Source organism: Anopheles cruzii, chromosome X, assembly GCF_943734635.1.
Source record: "Anopheles cruzii chromosome X, idAnoCruzAS_RS32_06, whole genome shotgun sequence".
Lineage (NCBI taxonomy): Eukaryota > Metazoa > Arthropoda > Insecta > Diptera > Culicidae > Anopheles > Anopheles cruzii.
This window is the reverse complement of record NC_069143.1, coordinates 8497361-8521502: the sequence shown is the minus strand read 5'-3', so window position 1 is coordinate 8521502 and position 24142 is coordinate 8497361. Positions and strand designations below refer to the sequence as shown.

General features: G+C 49.7%; 1 protein-coding gene across 1 annotated transcript in view; it reads right to left on the bottom strand.

The window, feature by feature from the left end:
* LOC128279079 (trithorax group protein osa) overlaps positions 1-24142 on the bottom strand; it is a 63115-nt gene that overhangs the window by 35011 nt on the left and 3962 nt on the right. The window contains exons 3-5 of the mRNA XM_053017804.1: positions 23369-24136; positions 23288-23326; positions 22486-22674 (exon numbers count right to left, since the gene is read on the bottom strand). Coding sequence (XP_052873764.1) covers positions 22486-22674; positions 23288-23326; positions 23369-24136 — 996 coding nt within the window. The remainder of the gene's footprint in view (positions 1-22485; positions 22675-23287; positions 23327-23368; positions 24137-24142) is intronic.

Below are 24142 nucleotides of genomic sequence, written 5' to 3'. Positions count from 1 at the left end.
TCCCATCATGGAGTTGCCGTTGGAAATGGAGTCTCTGTAGGGACACAACTGGGCGGCGAGAGTTCCACAAAGGTCCGGCCGATCTCTGAGGGAACTAGAGCCGTGTGTAAGTCGTAGTCGTACTCACTCCTCCGCGCACACACACACACGTTTTTGTTGAGAGAGTCTTGCGCGTGTAGTAGGAGGGTGCGCCGCCCGTACGTGTGACCTCATTTTTGCGCGTATGGCTGCGTGTTTACTCTCAATAATCCTCAGACAGCGCGCGCGCGCGTCTCGGACTTTCGTAGTGTGAGGGGACCTGAATCGAACCCGAGTCGATAGACGGCAGACCCCCCGGGGGGGGGGGGGGGGGGGGGGGGGGGGGGGGGGGGGGGCGGGCGGCCAAGAGTACAACCAGCAGGATCTCTCTCGCCAGATCGGAAGGGAGGCCCAAGCCGCCAGGAACACAAAGAAGGCGGTCTAGCGGCAGAGGCAGGATTGATCACGCACGATTACCGGGCGTCTGAAAGTAGCAGAGAGAGCGCACCCTGCTGCGCTCCAATATCGAGAAGGGTTCCACGCGGCGGCGGCGACGGCGGCGGCTTGCAGCAGCAAATTTATGTCCACCATTTTTAATACTGTTCTTCAATTACGGTGAAACGCACACACGGGTGTAACGAGTGGTGTGTGCGAAGGGAATTGCTAAAGCAAAAGGCTAGGTCCGCCTCCTCAAGAGGGCCACGTCAGAGAGGATCAGCGTGAACCGACTCGGCTTGGCCTTCGTCGTTCCGTTGTTCTGTGTGCTGCTGCTGCTGCTGCTATTTTCACGCATCTATTTCGCGCGCGCGTGGAGCACTTTCTCTAGTTATTTTTGTACTACCTGCCCCACCCTCCCCTCTCCACCGGCGTTTCGATCCGGAGCAAAAATACTTCTTTTCCTGTTCCTGTGAATTGCGAGGGTGGTGATGTGGTGATTGGTGATGACAACCTTCTTGATATCCACGCGGATCCATTCCCAGTGGTTTTCGTCCGATTCGGGGGGCTCTATTTGCAGTGTATGCGAGAAATCGCACCCAGCAGTTGGCATTTAACATAAATAAACACGTATGCACGAGTTATGGGCCATCGGGTCGGACTAATCCCGGATCTTGGAACATATCCAAGGAAAATCACAATTACCTTACTTTCTTGTCTTTTTAATTTTAGTGGAACGGACTGAGCGATATTTATTACTTTACTTTCGTTCGGGAAAGAGAGAAAGAGAGATAAAGAGAAAGAGAGAGAAATAGGGTGGGGAGGGGGGGGGGGGGCGGTTGCCACAAGGCCATGTCACAAGAGCCTTTTTGACGATGGCAAAAATCCATAAATCAAAGTTCAAATTGTTGGACCATCCACCGCACTCCCCAGATTTAGCCCCGCTAGCGACTTCCATCTGTTTCCAGAGCTACAAAAAAATCATGCGTGCAAAGCGTGTGTTTGATCAAATGAGAAGGTCACCTCAGGGATGGAATGCGTAAATTGGAACCTCGTTCCTACGAGGATTGATTTATGTTCAACACCCTGGAGACCTGCACTGAAGTGTATTTCAAACCATAAAATGTGTGTTTCCCCTATCGAACCCCGTTTACCACTTATTCCGCAGCCTGGTACCACCCTCCTACCGCGAATAGTAACGTGAGATGTGAGTAATTGACGCATTTACTGATTTGCCTTAAACAACATTTAATATGCGGCGCAAATTTAAACGACGATACGCCCCCTCGCGTTCGTTCGATGTTCACACTGTCAATTATCGTTGATTGATTATCGGGGGGCCGGTGGGGCCGCTGCTAATAGAAATGTATAAAATGTGACCAATGTGATCGTTACCGTATCGGGCAGAGGTTATCGCAACACAGCAGAGCCGATGAGCCGCGCGTTTAGCTTCGGGTTGAAATTTAATTAAAGGTCACGCGCGGCGACGAGAACAACTTTATGACAAACACGTTGGACAACAACATTAGGTGTTGCGCGCAAATCCGGCTCTGTGCAGTCCCCGGTCATAAAACAGGGTGGCGAAGGAGGCCGAAGAAGGAATGCGCCATCGGATTGCCGCTAATCGTGTATGCGCAAGCAGCCAAATGTCATTTGTTCAATTGCGCGACGATGCACAATTTGCATAAACCATCCCGCGCACGCGCCCGTGTGTGTGTGTGTGTATGCACTCTAGTAATGCACCTACCACCACCACCACCACCACCACCACCAGTGATCCGCGTTCCCTTCTGCGTCGTGCTGCGCGATAATTATCCATTAGTAAAAGTCGTTCCCCGTGACGATACGAGACACTAATGAACGAGACCAAACCGGATCGCTCCTCAGCAGCAGCGCATCGGGTGCATTAAGATGGTACCTCCCTCCACCCGTCCCCCGCTCGCATCCTGTAAGGCAACCGCGGAATGCGGCGCGCAAACGGGCGATGATGATGACCGGTCGTTGATGACGATAATGGCCAATCATCAACCGCGAACTGTGTACAATTACCAAGCCCGTTTAGTGAGTAGCTTAACGCAGTAGCAACCCACCCATAAAAAAGCCTTACGCGTTTGTGATGGCAGCGTTATGGGGTTGTGACATCTCTCGCCAAAAAAGAGAATCAATCGAAAAGGAGAGGGGTTTACAATCACAGCGTCAAAAGTCAAAGCGAACGCCACAAATCTTATCACTGTTCACTGACCAAAAGGCCACGGCACAACCAGGTTCTATTAGGTGTGCAAATTAATTTCTGCCGTTTTACAACAGATGACATTACTCACACAATTTAATTTACTTACTAAATGTCACAATTTTCTTTAATGAAATATGTATTTGACAGTTACAGTAAAATGTCGAGTTTTAATCCTGATAAAGTGTTTTTGCGGGGAGTACTTCTTCATTACTTCAATATGAAGAAAACGGCTACCGAAAGTGATCATATTTTAATGAATGTTTATGGTGAACATGCTCTTACTGACAGAACGTGTCGGATGCAGTTTGCGCGGTTAAAAAGTGGTGATTTTGGATTGCAAAAAAAAAGAACCAGAATGGGATCAAAGACATGCATGATAAGCTGATTTTACAAACTTGACAACGCTCGACCACATATCGCAAAACCGGTCCAAACCTATCTCGAAAATGTCGGATGGGAACTGTTAAACACTCCCCCTGTATTCACCACATAATGCTCCTCCGGACTAGTGTTTGTTCCGTTGCATAAGTAACGATTTGGCAGCACAGCGGTTCACTTATTATGAAAGAATTGAAAAGTGGGTCTCTGAGTGGATCGCTCCTAAAGATGAGGAGTTCTATCGACACGGCATCGAGGAATTACCTCAAAGATGGGAGTAGCTAAGCAGTAGCCAACGATGGACAATACTTTCATTAAAGTACAGCCAGTATCATACGTTTTGTTGTTGTAGTTAGGCTACAAAAGTAGAATAAAAACGGCAAGAATTAATTAGCACTTCAAACAATTGGACGGATGGATGGAGCATTCTCGTACGCATTCTTTTGTAGGCCTTTCGGTATCACCTGTTGGCCTGAAGAGAGACCAAAAACGAGAGTCCAAAAATTATGGGCAATTCAAGAGGTTTTGGTGGCGCGGTAGCCAAGGATCCGTGTTGCCGTCGCGAAGGGCGACTGACACACATTTGGATCGGAGAAGGAGGAGGTCAGAGGTCAAAGGGTGACTTTAAACGCCGAAAGTCGAAAATAACTAACCACTAGTAGCCTTGTAATGCCACACACGCCAAGAAGCGCACTTTCTGCTTCTTCTCCATTCGTTGGTCCGCTGGGCGCGTGCTGAGAAATCTGGGGGGGGGGGGGGCGGATGAGTTTCCGTTGGCTAATATATGGCTGTCGTCGCGGCGTTGCAGTTGCCAGTGCCGTATTCGCGGTTCGCCGCACGCCTTTTAGAGAGGGTTTGCCCATAGAGAGTAGTGGAGACACGCCGCGGTGGAAAACGGCGAAACGAGAGACTTCAAAACGAAAACAAAACAAGAAAAAAAAACCAACGAACCGAAGAACGAATAGGAAAACAAACAAAAACGAAGAAGCGCAACTAAAACAAAAAAAGAAACAAACAAACGCGCGAGAAAGGAAATGGAAAGGCGGCAAAAGGGTTGGTGAAAAAGAATCAAAGATTGTTGAAAGAGGCGAGTGAGAGACAGAAAACCCGGCACGAAGAAGAAAAGGGGGCGCACACGGCCCATAAATTCGCGAGAATTCACCCCAAAAAGGGTAAGAGTGAAGAAAAAAAAAACAGAACGGTGCAACACAGAAAGAGTGAAAACCGAAAGGAAAACTCGAACGAAGCAGCGAAGAAAAAAAAGAAACGAATGCGCGAAACGAAGAAACACGAAGAAGAATGGGCGCTAAACGAGCGGAGAAAACAAATGCGAAAATTGCAACCAGCAAAAGAGAGCAAAAAGGGTACGACCGTACAAAACGTAGCGCGAAAGACGGCGGTTTAAGGAACACGAACGAGAGAGAGAGAGAGAGAGAGCGCAAAAAGAGATGAAGAGTAAGTGAGAGCCAATGAAAGCAGACGGCGGCGCAAAAAAAGGACGTCGCGGTAAAGTAAGGGGGTTAACAAGCAGCAGTTTGTCGGTAATAAAAATCGTTGACGCTTGAATAATTCGAAAACATTTACAATTCCCTCCAGCAACGCTCCCCAACCCCCACCACCATTTCCGGAGGTCCGAGAACATTAACCCCAGGGTTCCTGGATGGCCCATCCACCGGAGACACACACGGCAAGGGAGCCGTGCCGTGCCGGGAGTGCGTGAGGCGGCGACGGCAGCATGCCAAGGCGACTGCAACACGCAGTCGTCGTCGTCGTCACCGCAGTTATGCTATCTTGGGGGGTTGGTTGGGTGTGTGCGTGAGTGTGGTTGGGAGCAGCAATGGAATCAGCACCCTTAATTAAACATCCATTAAATATATTTTAATGAAATTCTACCCTCGGGAGTGTGCGGAACCACCACCACCACCCCACTACCGTTCACCCATGCCGCCGCCTAGTTGGGTGGTGATTCAATCCTGTCTCTCTCTCTCGCTCTTTTTCCGTTTTCCTCGTTCGTTTTCGGTCGAAATCTCGAGCACGCTCTCTCTGCCCCTCTCTCTCTCTCTCTCTCTCTCTCTCTGGCTAAGGGTACACACCTGACTTGGTGTGTACACAACTGGCACCGGATCTCCTCTTTAGGATCTCTGTCTTTCTGTGGTTGTGGTGCACCACAAATAACTCAATCTACCTTCTTTCCGCCGTCACGGTCGCCATGCAGCGCCACACGGGAGCTACTACACCACCCACCGGCGACCACCATCTTCTCTCTGTCGCTCTCTCTGTAGATATCTCAAGTGAATGGCCGTCGTCTCTCGATAGATGGTGTGTGTGGTGCCTCTCTAGGACCATTTGGCGTAACTTTGGGCGATATTTTCCTCGGATGTTGCAGTTTTTGGACGTCCTGAACGCGTCGTTAATCGCTTCCCAAGCTATTTAATGACACCCCGAGGTCCAACATAGGCCTTTTTCCAAGAAAAACACAGAAGATTTACCAAGACCAACTTCACTAGCTGTCATTGTTACCAGCCTTGCACCGTTGCGATGTTGAGGTCGGAAACATATCAGACCACCCTCGTAAGCCGTCTGCCCGTGATAAGTGATTCGTCTTTCCGGCCGAGATACCCGACCACTCTGTTCTGATGGCCTCAGAGGGAGAAGGCCTGGGACAAGCCCCACAGGCATGAAGGAATGCGAACGTGGAACCTTCCTCCTACAGGTTCCACAACAGTTCTCCACAGAGAACCGCGAAAGACAAGATCGACACACTTCTGCCATTAGTACTGTACCAACAGATACTACCAACAGCAGTCGCAACACAGTGAAAAAAAGCAACCAAGAGAAAAAGAGAGAGTCGTCGAAATAAGTTATGCGTTGCGCATTTGGTGCTCTTGTGAGGGTGGAGTGCACTTTTTTCCCGGCTGTCGTCGTCGTCCTCTCTGCAGATATTTATTAGGTGTTAATCGTGCGATTAAGCCAGCTTCAACAACTTCATTCGGCGGTCGGTGCTGTTGCTGCTGCCTGCTAGTAATTGAATTACGAACGGAGCTCATTTACTGCTGGATACACAATGTCATCCCCGCCCCCCCACAGGCACACACCCCGCAGAAGACGCCAGAGTCAGTCCTCTTTCCAACCTCTATATATAGGCACGGGCGCTCTCTGCACTCTGCACACGGGCACAGCACAGAGCTTATAGCGCGGGGTGTAACATATTAATGACTCATGAGCAGCGTATTACCGCCGTTCAATTTACGCGTGTTGGAGGAAATTCCGGTGGCTGGCATTTACCCGCCTTTCACCCGCCCATTACGCACCTACGAGACCCCGACAAACAGGAGTCGGGGGGTCGGAGTGATCTCAAGCTGCTACTGCTGCTGCTGAGCCGAGTTTTACTAGCTGCTAATCGGCGGCAGTACCGGCAGCGGAATAAAGATCCTCTCTCTAATGCGCCGGCGGCTAAGACTATCCGATCCGCACAGACCTCGGCGTAACAAATTGCTAGGGTAAGCAGCAACAGTCGGGCGGCGTAAGAAAGTTTTGGTAGGTATCATAACACACCACCATCGATCGCCGTGATTATGCTGCTGTTCGCCGACATCCAGGGTGATCCAGGTGATGCAACTTTCTCGGCAACATTTAAAGCGTTTCCGATAGGATAAAGTGGATTTTGTGCGTCGATTCATCACTATGGATGAGACTTGGGTCTATCACCATAATCCTGGACCAAAACAAGCGATTGAGAAGTAGTTTGAACGGAGTTTCTTCGGGTCCGAAATTAGTACGTGTCCAGAAATCGCTCAACAAGGTGTTAAAGCATCAGTTTTTCAGGATACGAATGGAATTTGATTAGCGGATTACTTGCAAACTGATAAAACAATAAACTTCGATTATTGTCGTAACATTTTAGACACACTGAAAGTGAAAATATGTGAAAAAAGACCCGGTTTGTAAAAGAAAAACTTCCTCTTTCATCAGGGCAATGCACCCTCTTTCACAAACCGGGGCAAAATCTCCAATGTGATTTCGATACGCGGTTTAGGGATTTCACTGGATTTTCGTCGTCAAAAAACGAATCCTCTTCCCCGAGGAACGTCTGTCAGCTAGAGAGCTGCTAGTGTGGAGCAGGATTATTCGGATGGACCAGGCACGGTTTTTCTAAACATTTTGACAACTGTCGCGCAAAGTGTCGGCGGCGACAGAGTTTATGGAAAGGCGTCAACGCTAGGAGGCGCTGTTGCGTAAACTCTACTGATCTCTCCTCTCTTGCTATGTGATGATGAGTTATGAATTTTCATAAACATATTAAAATGCACTTTTTATGTTCCTTTTTATTCATTCGTTAGCCATTCGTTCTTTTTCAATGCGCCTCTTATCCACTGGCCATGCCAACCTACTACTCCTTCTCCTAGAGCACCCTCTGCTTCGCTCGATCCGGCAGAATTTTGACGACTTGACACACAGCAACATAAGAAAGAGCCCGATAATAATAAACGTGATGTAACGTGGTTTCACACACTCACGCGTTGCGGTATACGGACAGAGCTTTCGCGTCATGCGTGTATGTGCCGCCGCCTATCCACAACCATCTCGTATGCCGCCCGGCGTTATACATTTTTTTTTCTGCCCCTTGTGAGATAGCGACCCCAAAAAGGTAAGCCGAACGAGCGAACGAGCAGCGCGTCAAATGACGGATAAATATTTAAATTGATAGTATCACTTTGCATAATTATACATCTTTTCACCTGGTCGGTCCCCGTCGGTCCGTTCGGTCGGTCGGTCGGTCGGACCGGTCGGACGGATGGACTCGCGGCTGTGTTTGTTGGTGGTAATTGATGCCGGCCGCCGCCCGCCACCCGTTCCAGGACGCTACTACTACTGCGGGGTGGAGGAGGTGTCGGGAGGAAACAAAACGGGAAACAGTTGTCGGCGATTAACGAGCCAGCCGCTGAGTGCATTAAGAATACCTTCAGGCCGGACACCACCAAACCGCCACACCGCACAACAGGGAATATGCGAGGTATGTTCAAAAAGTTCTGATATGTTTTCTATTTCCGCAAGCTATGTATACTATATTCGACTTTTTTGTGGCGTTATGTTGCTACTCATGTAGCACTCATTCATTTGTTGACAAGTTCGGCCATTTTGACAGCTGCTCAATTTTTGACAGCTGCTTTGCTTGCACGAGTTTTGGCTTATCGACGATTTTTGTCTACGACGTAGATTTAGAAGAACCTAAATAACTATTTTGGTGAGTTATGAGTTTTGTCCCGTTATCTTTTGCCCACAGTATCATATCATTAATGGCAATGTCACAGAGAAGCGTGGCAGCAGCAACAGCGTTGAAAGAAAGGCTCAGGAAACAAAATCCATCTCCTCGCGACCAATCCAACTCTGTAGCGTGCCGTGTTTCACGCACATTCTCGATCCCGTGACGAGGAAAAATCATGGACTACACATTAAATTGAAAAAAAAGCACAACCAAAGCAAACATTGACCGAACAGACAGCTCTTTCAACAGGACACCCTGCCTCTGAAATGTAGACTCCTCCCTCCTCTTCCTCGGCGGTAATGCAGATTTTTTCCGGTGGAATAAAAGAAATCAATAAACGGAAAAATAATGCGCACGCACGGCGTTAACAACCGAGTTGACCGAGAATAGCAATTAGTTTAGGTGCACACAACCAACCCACCGCCGCCCAAGCCACCCACCCCTCGCGGTGGCTCTACATAATCAAGAGAAATGAACAATTATTGCACAGTCAATCTCAATCGACCAATCAATCAATCAATCACTCAAACATTGACCCCCCTCCCCATTCCTCCTTCCCACGGGAGCACACGCACAGCATAAACTGGAGCATAGGAGGGAGCGTTTTATGCCCGGCGCCCGACTCACAGCATAATTGAGTCAATTGACATCACCACTTATAGACGCGCATCTGCTGCTGTGTGAAAGAGAGCGGAGAAAGCGAGTGACAGAGTGAGTGAGAGCGAGAGAGAGAGATGTGCGGAAGGAGAGGAGAAGCTCAGGTACAAGCCCCCTCAGGTCAAATTGTTTCTCAACCAGCAACCATCCGGTTCCATCTTATAATAAAGTTTTCATTCGATTGTATAATAGATTTCGCGGCCGACGATGCGGTGGGGGGGACACGGCGTGACGGTTTACATGGTAATATCAGTGATAGTAACACGCACCACCGCTGAGGGGCTTTATTGATTTCAACAACGAGTGTGCCGCCGAGGCGCATCCGTCGCTCGGGAGCGAACTAGTCCTTCACCCTTTGTAAAACAGGACACACACACACACACACACCGCACCAACAAGCTTAAGCATTTATAATTGAATCTTTTCCCCAGGATAAAAACAAGAAACATATGATAGGGACAACTTGGAAAACTGTAGCACGAAGATGCTGAAGCCCACGACGCGTGACGTACAAATCCATCATCCGTGAATGAGATGACTGAGACCGATAGAAAGCAGCAATGTTATATGGAAATATTTACAAATCAATTACAACTACCTCAGTCTTTTTAATAAAGATTATATTTAAAAAAAACCAAAACGCCACAGTCTATTAGTAGGTAACATACTGATTACTTTGTACATCAAATCAGGCGCGACGAAGAAAGACACCTGGTTGCCCCCCGAGAACACAATGAGAAGGGGGTTCCACTTAACAATTGAACGCGGCGGAACAGCTTCCGGTACAACGAGAGAGAGAGAGAGAGAGAGGGTTGATTTTATCCTATAAGCACCATGAGCACCATAGATCCTGATAGACTTTCATCCGAGACGTGGTTCCACCACACGTGTGTGCTGGCCCAAGTCAAACTAACAACAAATTTGATCGCCTTTGCTGACAGTCTGAAGCCCTCTCCCCGTGCCGGCTGCTGCTGTTAGTGCCCTTTTGTGTATGATGATGTGTGTCGCTGTGTGTTTCCCCCTTTATTAAAGACCGCACCGTGCGGTGTTGTCTTCATTGCGCACAACACGTTTTCCTTTCCAACGGCCACTATTCATGATGGTTGCACTTTTAACAAATGGTCACGGGCCCGCGCTGTGCTGCTGTTGCTGCTAATAGAGTGTTTCCTCGATCTTCCCCTTCCGAAGTGGGGACCGGAAAAAAAGGAAAACCCAACTCGGCCAAGTCGGCGGCGGCCAGCCCTATTTAAAAAATGGCGCGGCGGTGTAGGGCACGTTTATTGCGTAACGCACACCTCCTGTGTGGTGGTGGGGTGATGCAGCATGGCAGCGAGCGAGCCTCGAGAGTAAAAACTTAAATGAGCGTGTCTTAAAGACGGGGCATAACAAAACAAACGCGAAAGGCAGCGCGCGCGCGCGCGCACGCTATGGACAGCGTTATAATGTCCCTTCTCCTAATGCGCCAGCGAAGCAACATAAATAAAACTAAATACCGGAACAGCGTGTGGTGTGGTGTGGTGGTTGGCCTAGGGCCGGTCGGTGCCCCCGGAGATCGGATTATCGGATCGAATCCTAAAACCGTACAAATAAGCACACACTCAGAGAGCAGAGTCAAACCAAATTAAGGGTGCCGGTGCTGCGCGTGGCCGATAATTTATAACGCGCGATTGGGTGTGGGCAAGTAAATCAAATCCGGTACCTAAAAAAACACGTCCCTGAAAGAGACATCAGAATGTCAAACTCAGTTTTACGACACCAAACCAGAAAACCATCATTTCTCACGGTGCTCACGGCGGGATCGATTAGTTTACAAAATATGTTTGAGCAGTTCCGGGTGCTATAGAGCTTACTTTATGAGGTGTGTTGTCGAAAAAGAATAACAAAAAGAACCAATCCATCAGTGGACAGTGTGTGTCGGTGGGGGAAGATACGATGTTCCAGAGTTCGCAATTTTCAGAACTAAAAGTTCGTCGGATAGAGCACCACCACTACCGCCCCACAATTATGCTAGTTTAGAGCTTCCCACACGCAGCACAAAAATTTACTACTACCACCTCGCCTGCTCCCAAACACCCCACCAGCCACCAGGGTTGCAAATTAGCTCCCATCAAAAACCCGCCTCTTAACCACAACAATTTTTGACAGTTTCCAGTTTTTATTTATGTTTATCATTAGCGAACACGCCGACCGACCGCCGACATTTCCCTGCTGGAGAACCACACAATCAATGTATACACACTCTTCTAAAGCGGGGTGAGCCACACGAGTCGAGTTTACGACTTTTCCTTTGCCTTTTTTTATGGCTCACTCTCGGTCACTTTGTGGTTTTCTCTGAAAGCCTCTTTGGCCTCTTCGGCCACGCTTGCCTTCTTGCTTTTGCTCATCACTCTAACACCCTACCTACTTACTCAAACGACTCGCCTCGCCATCATAAAACGCTGCTCTGCCGCCGCCGCGAGGACGAACGAGGAGCGTGGAACGATTTATTTACAAATAAATCATCGGATTTCTTCTCACATTACCATCTCTGCGCGCGCGCGCGCTTGCGCTGTTGATTGTAAGCTCTCTCCCACTCTGCTCTCCCCATCATGATGCTCTTGTGTGTAAAGATTTGGTGTGCCACAGATACAGATACTCAATCAATACAGACATTCGATAGATTAAACATAGCCGATGCCGGATAGCAAATAAACACAAAGGTTAAAAAAAACGTTCCAAACTTAACCATTTTTGCTTCGATTTCGATCAAGATACCAACATTAATAGCCCTGTATTAAACCCATAATCTGCTTCTTCGTTAGTGTCGGGCTTGTGACACCGATTTCCCACGGTTTCTGCCACGTTTGACGACTCGCCCCGTTCTATAATCTACCCACACAGTGGGCGCGACTAAAATATGTAAAACCCCAAACAAACGCGACAAATATTTGAGAAAACAGTTTGCAATTGTGGTACGAAGTCAACTCTACAGTCTGTGTTGCTTGATAAGACGGGGGGAGGGGGGGGGGGGGAGTGTTGTGCTGCCGTTAAGTTGGGTAGGGTTGATTTATTTGCACGACCCCCCATTGCTATTGCCTGCAAGCGGTGAAATGTTTTAAACTATTGCGCTGTAACTTATGAAACGGTCTGATAAGGGAAATGCACCTGGCCATATTACGTTTCCCCTCTTCCAGCACATGCGTTTTAAGCGCGTCGATTATTGTCGTCTTTACTGCTGTCGTGAAGTGAAGAAGCAGAAGAAGGCAGCACTGGTCTCGCTACTGCGCTCGATACTCTGCTCTGTTCGAAACATGAATATTGCGCGCTCGTTAAGTGAAAAGCGGCGATCGGAGGTCCAAATCACGTTTTTTCTAAGCTCGACAGCTCCATTGATCGGAGTGCGATCCTTGCCAACACACGATGACCCCTTTTTCCCACCTGGGCACTGTCTATAACTGACCTGTTGCGTAGGCGTTCCTTCTTCGCTTACTGCTCCACCACCACTGACTCCCGCACCCGGTGTGGTACTGCTGTTCCCAATCGTCGCAAACACTGGACTGCCGCTCGCAACGATTGGGCTGGTCGCTGCTGCTGATGCTCCTGCTGCTGCTGCCGCTACACCGACTGAGGCAACGATCGCTCCTTGAGCCGGGGATACGATAACTGCTGCCGCTGCGGTGGTGGCGGGGCTGGTACTGAGCGCACTGCTCCCCGCGGAGGTGCCGCCCATCGCCCCGACGGCCATCGAGCCGCCGTCAGCGTTAGTCGTAGTAGTAGTAGCAGCGGAAGCGTCCGCCGACGAGCCACCGCCGTCGCCCGACGGACTTCCACTTTTGCCTCCGCCTCCTCCACCTCCACTGCCGCACGCGGACGGTTCGCCGCTGCTAGCGCCACCACCACCAACCGAGCCCAGCTTTTTCGGGCTCTGAGGAGGACCACCCGCCGCTCCCGCCGACGGAGTGCTGTTACTCGGTGGCTCGAGCCGTACTATGATCGCTATTTTGGTGCCTTGATCGGTGCCGGGACGATCGTAAAAAATGATGCACGCACTACACGTGCTACCGCGCTACTACCACAGACAGGACGAGTAATCCGGGAAAGCCAGCGAAGCTTCCTTTCCGGTTGTTGGTGGTCTGCGCTATATTCACGCGCCTCCGTCACGTCCCGCTAGCTAAGCCAGTGATTGTCGTCGTGAGCCCTTTTGCGGTGGTTGTGACTAAAAACACAAACAAGTATTCTTCGTAGAGCGACGAACGGCTCAAAAACCCCGCTTAGGGATGTTCCTTTCCTGTGCGCTCCTTCTTCGAGATATCGTTACAGCACACCCCCGCCGGTGCTCTCTAATTGAAGTTGTTCTTTGATTGTGGCTGCGCAGCTTGCGGTTGTTTGGTTGATTGTTGCGAGAACACTGACCGATGAAGGGGGAGCTTCACACAACGATGCCGTCGGCGCGGCCGTCATTCTAGAGCACAACTTCCTTTCGGCGTCCAGCGGCACTGGCCAGCAGTGACAACGAAAACAACAACAACACGGCAAAGCGGCTCGAACGACACGTCACTCATTAGCACGCCGTCTTGGCGGCTAAACGCACCACCAACGGGCGGCGATAGAACGCGAATTGACACACGTTTCACTGTTGTACAGAGATTATGAGAGAGACAGAGAGAGATAGTGAACACATGGCATGCTAGTCACTCTTGTGTTCGCATTTCGTGCTATTAAAATACTATTTTTATACACCGCGTGGTGCTAGCTGCCGCCGGCGAGCACTTTGCTCGAACAAAGTGCTCTCTTTGCCCCCTGCACGAAACAGTTTACAAACATTGTTACACGCTGTTGCGACCGACCGATTGTTTGTTTATTGTTTTTGTTTTGCTGTTGCAATTAAAAACTACAATAAATCGCAAAAACAAAACCGAAACCAGCCAACACAAAGCGTAATCGCACATCTGTGCAGCCCGATCTCTGGAGCCCAGCAGCTAGCCCCCCTCCACCTCCGCCTTTGCCAGTCGTCGGAAGCTTATTTTTAGCCCTTGTAACCATCGATAAATTGCCACCAAGAAGCGGTGTGCATGTGTGCGTCGGTGCGTAACGAGGCTGAGGTATGACAGCATGAGAAGCAATTCGAGCGCTCCACACTTTGCAAGTCGAGCACTTTGTCGAAACAGTGTGTGTGTGTGTGTTGTTTGCTAGAAAAAGCGTACCTCATCGCACCCCGCGCCGCCGCGTAGTAGTTTGGAAGCAAATTGTTCAAACGTCAAAAGCGCAGGAATTTTGTAAACAAACCGAGCTGCCTGATTGTGCGCAGTGTGCTGCGAGGACCAAAGCGCGTACGAAAAGTGGCGGGAGTGTCGAGAGATGCTGTACTTTATCAAAGTAAGCTACAAGTCTAAACAAACCAGTTCCGGCCAACTGAACGTATTATAAACAATAGTCAAGGATGTAAGTGAAACACTAGGTGTGTTGGACACGCGCTGTCATTCATGTTCATTTATTTACGGCAGCTCCTGTGCTGACGTGCTTCGCTCAGGAAAACCGATGAAGCCCGGTGCACAGCGCAGACGGATAATCTGTCTACGGACGAGCGCCACACTCTGAGTTGAAGTTGTTGAGAACAAACTAGGTATGTTGAGGTATACTCCAATTGAGAAAAAATGCCATACAGCTATGATGCAGGATCCAGGGCCCCGAAAGAAGCAAAAAAAAACAACAACCGGGGCAATGCTACTTTTCGCCGTTTTTTGTTATTGCAATCTCGTCGTATGCACTTGCATCAGCAGTGCCAGAAAAAGCACGCACACAGCCACGCATTCCCGCTGGGCAATTCACACAAACGCGCAGCTTTGGGTGAAAAATACGCTCCCGGCTGTCCGGGAGCATAAGAAGCCGGTCGCGATGGGATTCCTTTCTCTCTCCGTGGTTCTTCCCTAACATACTCAAACTCTGTTTCTCTGCTCTTTTCTTTGTAGGACGTTACTCTCCAATTCGTGCTCTCTCTCGTGCTTCTTGCGTGTCACCTATTTATTTTTCGGTCTACAACATGCTATTTCCGTCGTCACCGGCGTCCATTCTGTGTCGGCCACATCGCGCAACAAACGCAAAGCAAAAACAGAACTACCACGCACACACAGACAGGTAGGGACAGCAGCAGACACACTACGCTCTTACAATCAAATAACAAGAGACGCGGACGCTCATGATCACCGCCGACTCGAGCAACTGAAAACGGATTACATCCAAGAATACAAAGGATACACTCTCTGCGCCACACGTACAAAAGCACACACACACACACACTCACAACACGAGACCGGTCTCTCCTCGGGGCTGCGCGCGAACCGGACCGAGAGACAGGGAAACGAAGGGACATACACACAGAGACGGACGGCGACGACGAATTAATTGGGACCTGAGGACACGGCGAACCGTTTAGCGAACGACATCTTGAGCACGGTGGACAACGACGACGACAACGTGTGTCAGACAACAGAACAGGAAGGGAAGCAGTGAAACGAACGGCACACGCGGCGACGCACATTCGTCCACACCGCGCAAAGACTGAACTCACAATAAACGCGGCGCACGACCACGGTATGCATCGCGCTGGTGCTGCGGTGCCGTGTCGAACGCAGCTTTTGCCCTCGAGCGGCCGGAGAGAGCAAAATAGGGAGAGGGAAAGCGCGAGCGGCTTTCCCGCGAGGCGGCGCTCGCACGCTCTCCAAAGTCCATACGTACGCAAGGCGCAACATTGCCAGAGGACCTCGTTCAGCTCACTCTTGCGCTCACGCTCTTCACTCTTCACACGTATGTTGTTTTTGTTGATGCGAGCGAAGGCGAACGTGAACGAGCGTGTGTGTGTTCGGAGCGAGAGCACACCGGGGGAGAGCTGGTAAAAAAAAAAACATATATCCTGCACTGTGCCGCTCGGTGGCCCTACTTCTTCCATCCGTGTCGGACGCTAACAAGGTGTCAAAACTCTTGCGCCTCCTTAACGTAAAAGTACTCCTTGGCTCGCTCTCTCAAAAATAACAAAAGCAGCAAAATACTTAATGACATTCCTCTCTACACTAGAGATCGTCCGCACTTACTCTCTCTCTCTTTTGCACTCTTTCTCCTGGCATTTAGTGGGGGCACAGACACGCACACACCCATAAAGCGCCGTGCCACACACCATAAAAACCCACCAACACCACCACCGTACAGCGTACACACCACACAAAGGCCGCATGGTCGGTCGCGCATAAATAGTGCAAACTAAAGTGAGTTACCTTTGAGCACCGTCGCGCACCTTGTACGAATAGAATGCGAGCGCTACCTGGTCGTCGTTAGCTAAAAAACACCTTTAAGAACCAGTACAGCGCGCGACCACCTCGCGCCGTTCGGTGTGTTTCATTAACAGGTTAAATTAACAGGTAGGTAATTTTAATGAACAGAGCCAGAATTACCTGTCCAGATATCCCGGGCCCGAACCACCTTGGTGCAGCGAAAGGTGCAGTGGTTCCCGAGGGTGGGCAACTGACTTTGGAGTGCAAACAAAGGACCATGAACTTTGGCGAGAGCTTTTTTGCAAAGGTTCACGAAGGAAGACGACGACCCTAATAATACGTATTGCGATGCATTGCGCTAATGTGCGTCCTTTTATTGCTTAATTTGTGCACACACACACAAGCGCGCGCGCGCGCGTGGTTCGGTGCTATGCAAATATGTGAATTAATAAATTGAATATCGGTTGGGAAACCTATCGAGAGACATTCGCCCCTTTTCGTGGTGAGTTTGCGAGAGAGAGAGAGAGAGTTTCCATTTGCAATTGGCATTAAGAGCTTTCGGTTCCTTGTCGTCGGACGGTGCGTGCGCCTCTAAATTGCGAACCTAGAAACCTGTTTTACAACTGACAAAACGGTTGGAATGGGTCTGAAATGGTTGTACACCAAAAAGTCCAACATTTTTTTAATTGGCACCACCTCAAATACTGGCGAATGTGAAACTGAATCCAAAATATGTTTTTACTCCACAAAAAACGGAAAGCCTTTTACTTACACACAGTCGCAAGGGGTAGCTTTCTCATAGCCGGCGCACACACCCCGATGAGTTGCACACCCCGAATGATAGAGAGCGTGCACGGTGGTGGTGCACGGTGGTGGTGCACGATTAGTGCATCATCTCCCCCCAACCCCCCACAACCAACACGGAATTCGATTGCGCGACTAACTCTGTGTGTGTGTGTGTGTTTTCGTCCGTTGGAGTTTTGTGTTGTGTTTTATGTTTTGCCCACCACCCCGTTTCATTTCCCGCTTGACAGAAGGAGTTTGCGCCTTGGTTTTGGAAAACAGAATTGTATGCAGTGCCCCGGGGGCCCCGGCGCCCCCCCCCCCCCCTAAGCAGTTGACCACAAGGTAGCCGACGACTTACTGATACTGGGCCCGCAAAGTTACCAAGGATTCTGCCGCGGAGGAACTGGAACACGCCATGGCCAGCACGCAGCAACGGCGAAAGGACAAAGTCGGTGATCCTCCTATGACAACGACCGATCTCTACACATCAACGGGGGACCGCCGACCAGGACCGACAGTTACGCGGAGTTTGTTGGTTTGGCAAATACAGAAACTGTTGCGAATGCAACTTGCAAAAACTTGTATTTCTTTTTCGTAAAACAAACGTTTTTCGCAAAAAACTTGTATCTCTTTTGGGTACACTTGGTCCACTTGGTCCACTCGCGCATGCGGTTGTTCTACACTGGAATTACGATCGAACTGAGGCTCCGTCAGAATTTGCCCCCCTTATATAGGGCAAGGCGTGATCTATGTTCGTACCCGTTTTGGCACCCGCCGGAGGCTCGTTTCCGGGGTGGGTCTCGCGACAAAACCCCAATGATCGTCACTCCGATCAAGACCGCCGCGCGATCGAGTCGCTGATGTTACTGTCCGTAACAGAAACATGAAGACAAAGTGTAACGTTCATATGTTAAGCGTTATGTAGCTCCTTAGCCACCACCTTCACCATGTTTACCAATAAATTATGCGGAAAACTGGACCACAGGATAAAACAAACCAAAAACCAGAGGGAGAAACCGAGAAACAGAGTTTATCTCTTTATTTGTTGTTCGATCCGTCAAAACGGACCGACCGGAGACGTATCTCGTTGTTGTTGTCTGGTAAATTTCGGGCACTTTCGCCAGTTTCGTCAGTTTCGCCGGTTCGCTTCTAGGTTCTCCTAGGAAGATGTGAAGGAGAAAGGCCAAGAGCCCGCGCACTCAGACTGTCACCATACTGTTCCGTGACGACCGGCGTCGTTACGCAATGATTTAGTGCCACGGAGAACTTCCCACGGGACAAGCCGGGACACAGCACTAGAGAGTAAGCGATCAACCGCCCACCAGCAACGCAGCGTGTAGTTTTTGGCCGTGCGGTTTGTTTGTTGGAAATATGATCCGCATGATCCCCCGCAAAGTGGTAACTAGACCAGCGGACCTAAGCGGACTGTTGCGCTGGTTCTGACAGCTGGTTCTGTGAACACAGCACCAGTGACCCTTTTGCCCTGTAATATGACACAGTGGAAAGTCCTTGTTACTTCCACCACACCCGCCGTGAGGGTTCCGTAAGCGTGTTGGACCCTACTTCAATTCGAAGGCGTGTGTGGATCTGTCAGGAGTCACAAGAGTTACAAGAGCACGACCGCAACAAATTGAGCTCGGCGGCGGTGGCTTTGGTGGCAAACACTTTCCCAGAACCTTTTCTCTCGGAATCGGAATAGGAAAAGTGGGTAACCACATTTTTGGGCCTGGACGACTAGACGACACCCGAAGCGAGGAGACACCACGTCTCGCTGGGACGCGTCTGGGAATGTTCTTGAGGCCGACGGCGGCGGCTTCTGTAAGTGGATGTACTTGCGCCACGCTTGAGTTAGGATTGCGCGCAGCAGACTTGCGCGCGTTTATTGCTTCCAGATGGGCGATGAACTGTGAAAATAGGCGCGCGCGGCAGCGTTCCCAACCCCCCGCGTTTAGTTTACACATTTTCTTTCCTCCGAAAACCTTTTCGGTCCTCTTCTTCCTACAATCTTCGATATCGGAATGTGTAAAGCGCGCGGAGGCGGAGCGGTTCAAAAGAAATAATTCTCTGTTCTTCGAGTCCTCCCGCTCTCCCTCCAACTGGCGGCCTGTTTCTTATTCTTTCTCTCTCTCTCTCTCGCTCTCCCTTTCGGTGCGCTGCCTGTGAAACCCGGAACTAGTTTTGGGTTCGTTGGTGGCATTTTCACAAAAACCTAAGCCCATCCTAATCCTACCGCGATTCGCATACAAAATCAGCTTCTGAAAATAGTGTTCCAATCAACCAGCCAACAACGACGAGTATTACCCCCCCACCCCCGTCGGGCCCTATCAGGAGTGGTCACACGCTCTTTTCGGACCTCCTCGGAACACAGTGGACACCGCGAATATGTTGGATTGGGCTGTGAACACACGCTCCGAACGCTGGGCTGGTATCCGCAACAAAACACATTATCCCCGTTAAACACCACCAGAGATCCCCCGTCAGCCACCACCAGATGCCGCCGCCCCAGGCGCGATATGATTTATGATCGATTTCCAAAACATAAGCAACTTTCTCGCGGACGGATACCTCCGGTCCGGAGCGCTCAACCTCCGTGGGGGTTAATTGCATCGTAAAGTTTAAATATCTTGCCCGCCCGGTCCGTCCGTCCGTCCGTCCGTCCGTTTGTTGCTTGCGCGCAGAGGACATACCTCTACCCGACACGGGCAATAATAAACATATAAAATGTCCCCCGGGGTCCCTCAGCGGTTCCACGACGTTGAAGCAGGGGATTATTGAGGGATTAACGACGAACGACGCGCTCTGGTCACACAGTTCACGCGAATCTTATGCCTCAAAGTTTCATCCTTCGCCCCGCAGCAGCCCACAATTTTCCCCACCAGTGCGCGCCCGAGCGACTGCTGCCGTATCCTCATCCGTGTATGTGTGTATGGGTGAGAGAGGGTGAGCGAGAGAGAGAGAGAATGGGTGGGGGGTTCTCTAGCGCCGTACAGGTCGGCCGGCAGCATCACACTACCTAACTAAATTCCCCGGCAGCTTCACCCATTTAGCCCCCCATTTGTAAGGGATGAAGATGTTGTGACGGAAGACGTTTTAAAGGCGGGTTTTAATAATAGAATCATGACGCATCAGTTAAAAAAAACCAAAAAGAAAACCACAGAGTCGCTGTTTCGTAGTCAATTTGTTCACCCAGGAACAGGGAAAGGGGATGCGACAACGACAACGACGACGATTATGATGATGATGATGATGATGATGATTATGATGATGTGCCGTCTTTCGTTGTGCGCTTGGTTTGCTTAATCTTTACCGGCATTTAGTTTATATGTGCATATTAATGCACCCCGGTTTCCCATGATCGAGAGACAGAATAGAGAGAAAGAGAGAGTGAGAAGGAGGAGAGACAGAGAGAGAGAGAAACAAAGAGAGAGTGGGAGAGGGGGCTGTCGGAACTCCGTCGACGTATAATGATTTGATTAATTTCACACATAGACGACCAATGGGGACAAGCTAAATTGTGATTTTGATATCATCGGCTGGCGGAAAAAAAACTACTCGTATATGTGAAACGATAAAAATCTGAAAAATCTGAAAAAAAAGTGAAGAAAAAGCAACGAAATAGCACCACAGCTTGCCTCACAATCACGGAATCGGATGACCTTTGCACGCTGATACCAAAAGCTAAGAAGTTTTGGGGAATAAATTAGTACATTAAGCGTACTATGGTCTCTGTTACAATGCGGTCGTCCTGTCCCTACTGTTTACCCACATAAGGACGAAAATCAAAAACCGGGCAGGCCTCTTTCGCCCTACAGAAGAGCAAATAGAGGCAGTGAAACTGCAACTACTCTCTATCGAAAGACGAAAGAATCCCTGTGGTGAGCGCCTTTGGGAACCCTAGCCTCCGAGAAAGGCAATTAGCGAGAACAACAGGTTGCACGCACCATCACGAAAATAATTGCAAGGCGACGGCTGTCAAAATCAACTATATGTAAACAAACATGTAAACAAAAATTACGCTCCGCAAAACAACAGGGTGTGTCGTCGAGCGAGGAAATCGTTATGGTCGCTAATTGCCATTTAACTAGGCTGGTGTCACCGCTGCTGGTATCCGCTTGATGTACCGTCTTTCTTTAGAGTAGTTGCGAGATGCGCGTTGCGTTGCGGTGGTTTGCTGTCCGATGGCGCTTCGTTCTGCTAGAGTTTACCGCGCGTGTTCCAAACCATGTCATATCACGTAGTCGCGAAACCGTCGAACATGACACACTGATCCGGCTACTCTGTTGACACACTCGTAACAGAATTTGGCACACCTTCATTCTGCCATTACACAGGTAGCAGCAAGCTGCTATAACGATTACAAACAATTACATACCTGAAACGGGACAGAGAATAAGAAAACGATCAAGCTACTGGGGTAGGTTATTTCAACGGATTCAATGTGTGTACAGTCGCGAGTCGAAGTGTGCACAATGAGTAAACCGAGATCTACTGTCTAAGGGTAAAACGGAATGAAACGAAGCAATTTCTTGGCTCCTTTCGTACTTAATGGCAGAATTCACATTCTATGCTTTAATCGCAGCCGTCAAATAATCCTTCTCGCACAGATCAATCTGCTAACGAAGTACAGTCATCACAGTACATATCATAACTTCCGAGCAATTATTAAAACATGGATACTATCAGCTTCGAGTCACCTATGCTTGTCGCTTCGGTTTACAAACTCCCACAGCACGAATAAAAAAGGACACTGAAACCTTCTTCTTGTTTCATTCAAACTGTGCCTTTCTGTACACAACTTTTACTTTCGCTGCCTGGTACGTACTCAAACAAATCCGAACGTATTCTTCTCTGCAATTTCTACGCATTCAATCGAAGTGTTTATGCCGCATCAAATTTTGCGTCTAACATAGAGGCTTCGATGATATGGCTCATCATTGTCCACATGCGCTTGGAGACTCATCCAAGTCCAAGACTCATCGTGCCCGTCCCCTAGTGTTGTTCATTCGCTCGAATCCACGAGCTTCCAGCATTTTAACGATCTACGGACCTGCGCTCCCGTGCGCAGAGGCTACCAGAGTTATAATCACATGTAATTGTCAACAAACTGAAAACGACAGGACACCATTTGCCTTTTATACATATATGAGATTACTAATTGACTACAAATGTTGCGCTAGCGTGCTCAGACTAGTGCTCAGACTAGCGGAGCGTGCTCAGACTAGTAGAAGTAGTACATACTAATCGAGCAGCGTTCCGGTTGCCTCGGCAAAAAAGTTCTCCACATCACGACCAAGTGGCGGTACGCACGCACGCACGCACGCTATATGATTGTCCCCACGATTCGCCTCTTCATGGGCGGCGGCGGATCAACCTCTGAGTTCCCTGTTCGTCTCACTTGAGATTATTTACAAGGCTACAATGAAACACAACACGCATCATTAACGCATTTAAACCCAAAACACACGCACCTTATCGTCGTCTCCCTCGCTATCACAGATATATCCTTTGCCGGAGCTGCAGCGACTGCTCGCATCACTGAGGCGATCACGTGAACTGTCCGGGTCCCGCTGGGCCGCGGACGATGCTGTCAGTCGCTCCGACGCCCGTCCACTGTCATCCGACGTACCCGGATCGATGTTCGACGGTAGAGATAGATTCTAAAAAGGGAAAATAAAGAGATACAGGAAAATTAATTCGAATCTTGTCGGCCAACCAGTCGGTGCTTGGGAGCTAATGTGTGAGCAAGGAAGCAAATGCTACTATATTTTTCGTTTGATTTGGATGAAATCGCTTTCTTCAAATCCCAAGTGTGTGAATCAATTTCCCGTCAGCCACACAGCCTTCCGTTGAACCGGCTTTTCAGTCCATTTTTTATCGCTTGGCTCCAAATAAAAGCCTTCTTCTGGAGCAATGAAACAGAGAAAAGGGCCGAGGAAAACCCGCCCGTGGACACTACTTCCATCTGCGCTAATCTACCGAGAGTAATCTAATTATCTTCTAACCCTCAAAAACCTCCCCAAGAATCTACATGTAAAAGCTAGGCCTAGCTTTTTTCTAGGGATCCTTTTTTCCTTATTTCTCTCTCTCTTTCCCCGAGCCCGGCCGTGACATGGCCGTGATCCAACAAACCCCCGCACGCCAGGAAAAACGCAATGTTACAGCGAACAACAGAGATCATCAGTCCTGATGCATATCTCTCTCTCACTCTCTCTCCATTCTTTCCGGTATGTGTTTCCTGTGCTCACGCCGCCTGCAGACTACTCTACTTACATGTACACTTGACAAATGGTGATTGTGCTGATGTTGATGTTGATGATGGTGAAGAAGAAGATGATGATGCGGCTGCTGCTGCTGTTGCGGATGATGGTGTTGGTGAAGGTTGTGGTGTTGGTGGTGGAGCGATGGTTGCGGTGGTGGCTGCTGTTGGTGCTGCAGGTGCTGCTGATGCGGCTGAAATAGTGGGTGGTGATGCTGGTTACTATTGCCGTGATAGTGGCTTCCGCCTCCGCTGCTACCACCCACTACTTCTACGCCACTGACGCCGGGGCCACCGGTGCCATTGTCCAGCCCACCGTGGCTGCCGCTCGATGAAGTAACACTACCCGACGAAACGTTTCCATTGATGCCGGTGGCGGCATTGGGGGTAGTACTATTGCCACCGCTACTATGCTGGTGCTGCTGCTGACCACTGCTCGGATCGCCCCGCACACTTGGCGACACGCCACCACCACCGCCCACGATTTCCATCAGGGCCACTATGCCACTGACGCCGTGATGGTCACCGACGGAAGGGCTGAGAGTGCTGCCGCCGTTGCTGAGCTGACTACTGCTACCTACAGGACCAGCACCGAAACTGCCGCCACCGTTCGTGAGCTCGGTGGCGGTGGCGGCGCCGGTAACCGGGGTCGACAAGCACCCGTTTTCATGTTTGCTGCTGTCGTTGCCGCCGCTGCCATCGGCCCCGATTATCACACCGTTCCCCACGACATGGTGATTCAGGTGATGATGGTGCTGCTGTAGCTGCTGCTGCTGCTGCTGCTGCTGAGGTTGATGAAGGTGATGATGGTGGAGATGGTGATTGAGATGATTATGCGCCGTCGCTTGCTGCTGCTGCTGTTGCTGCAG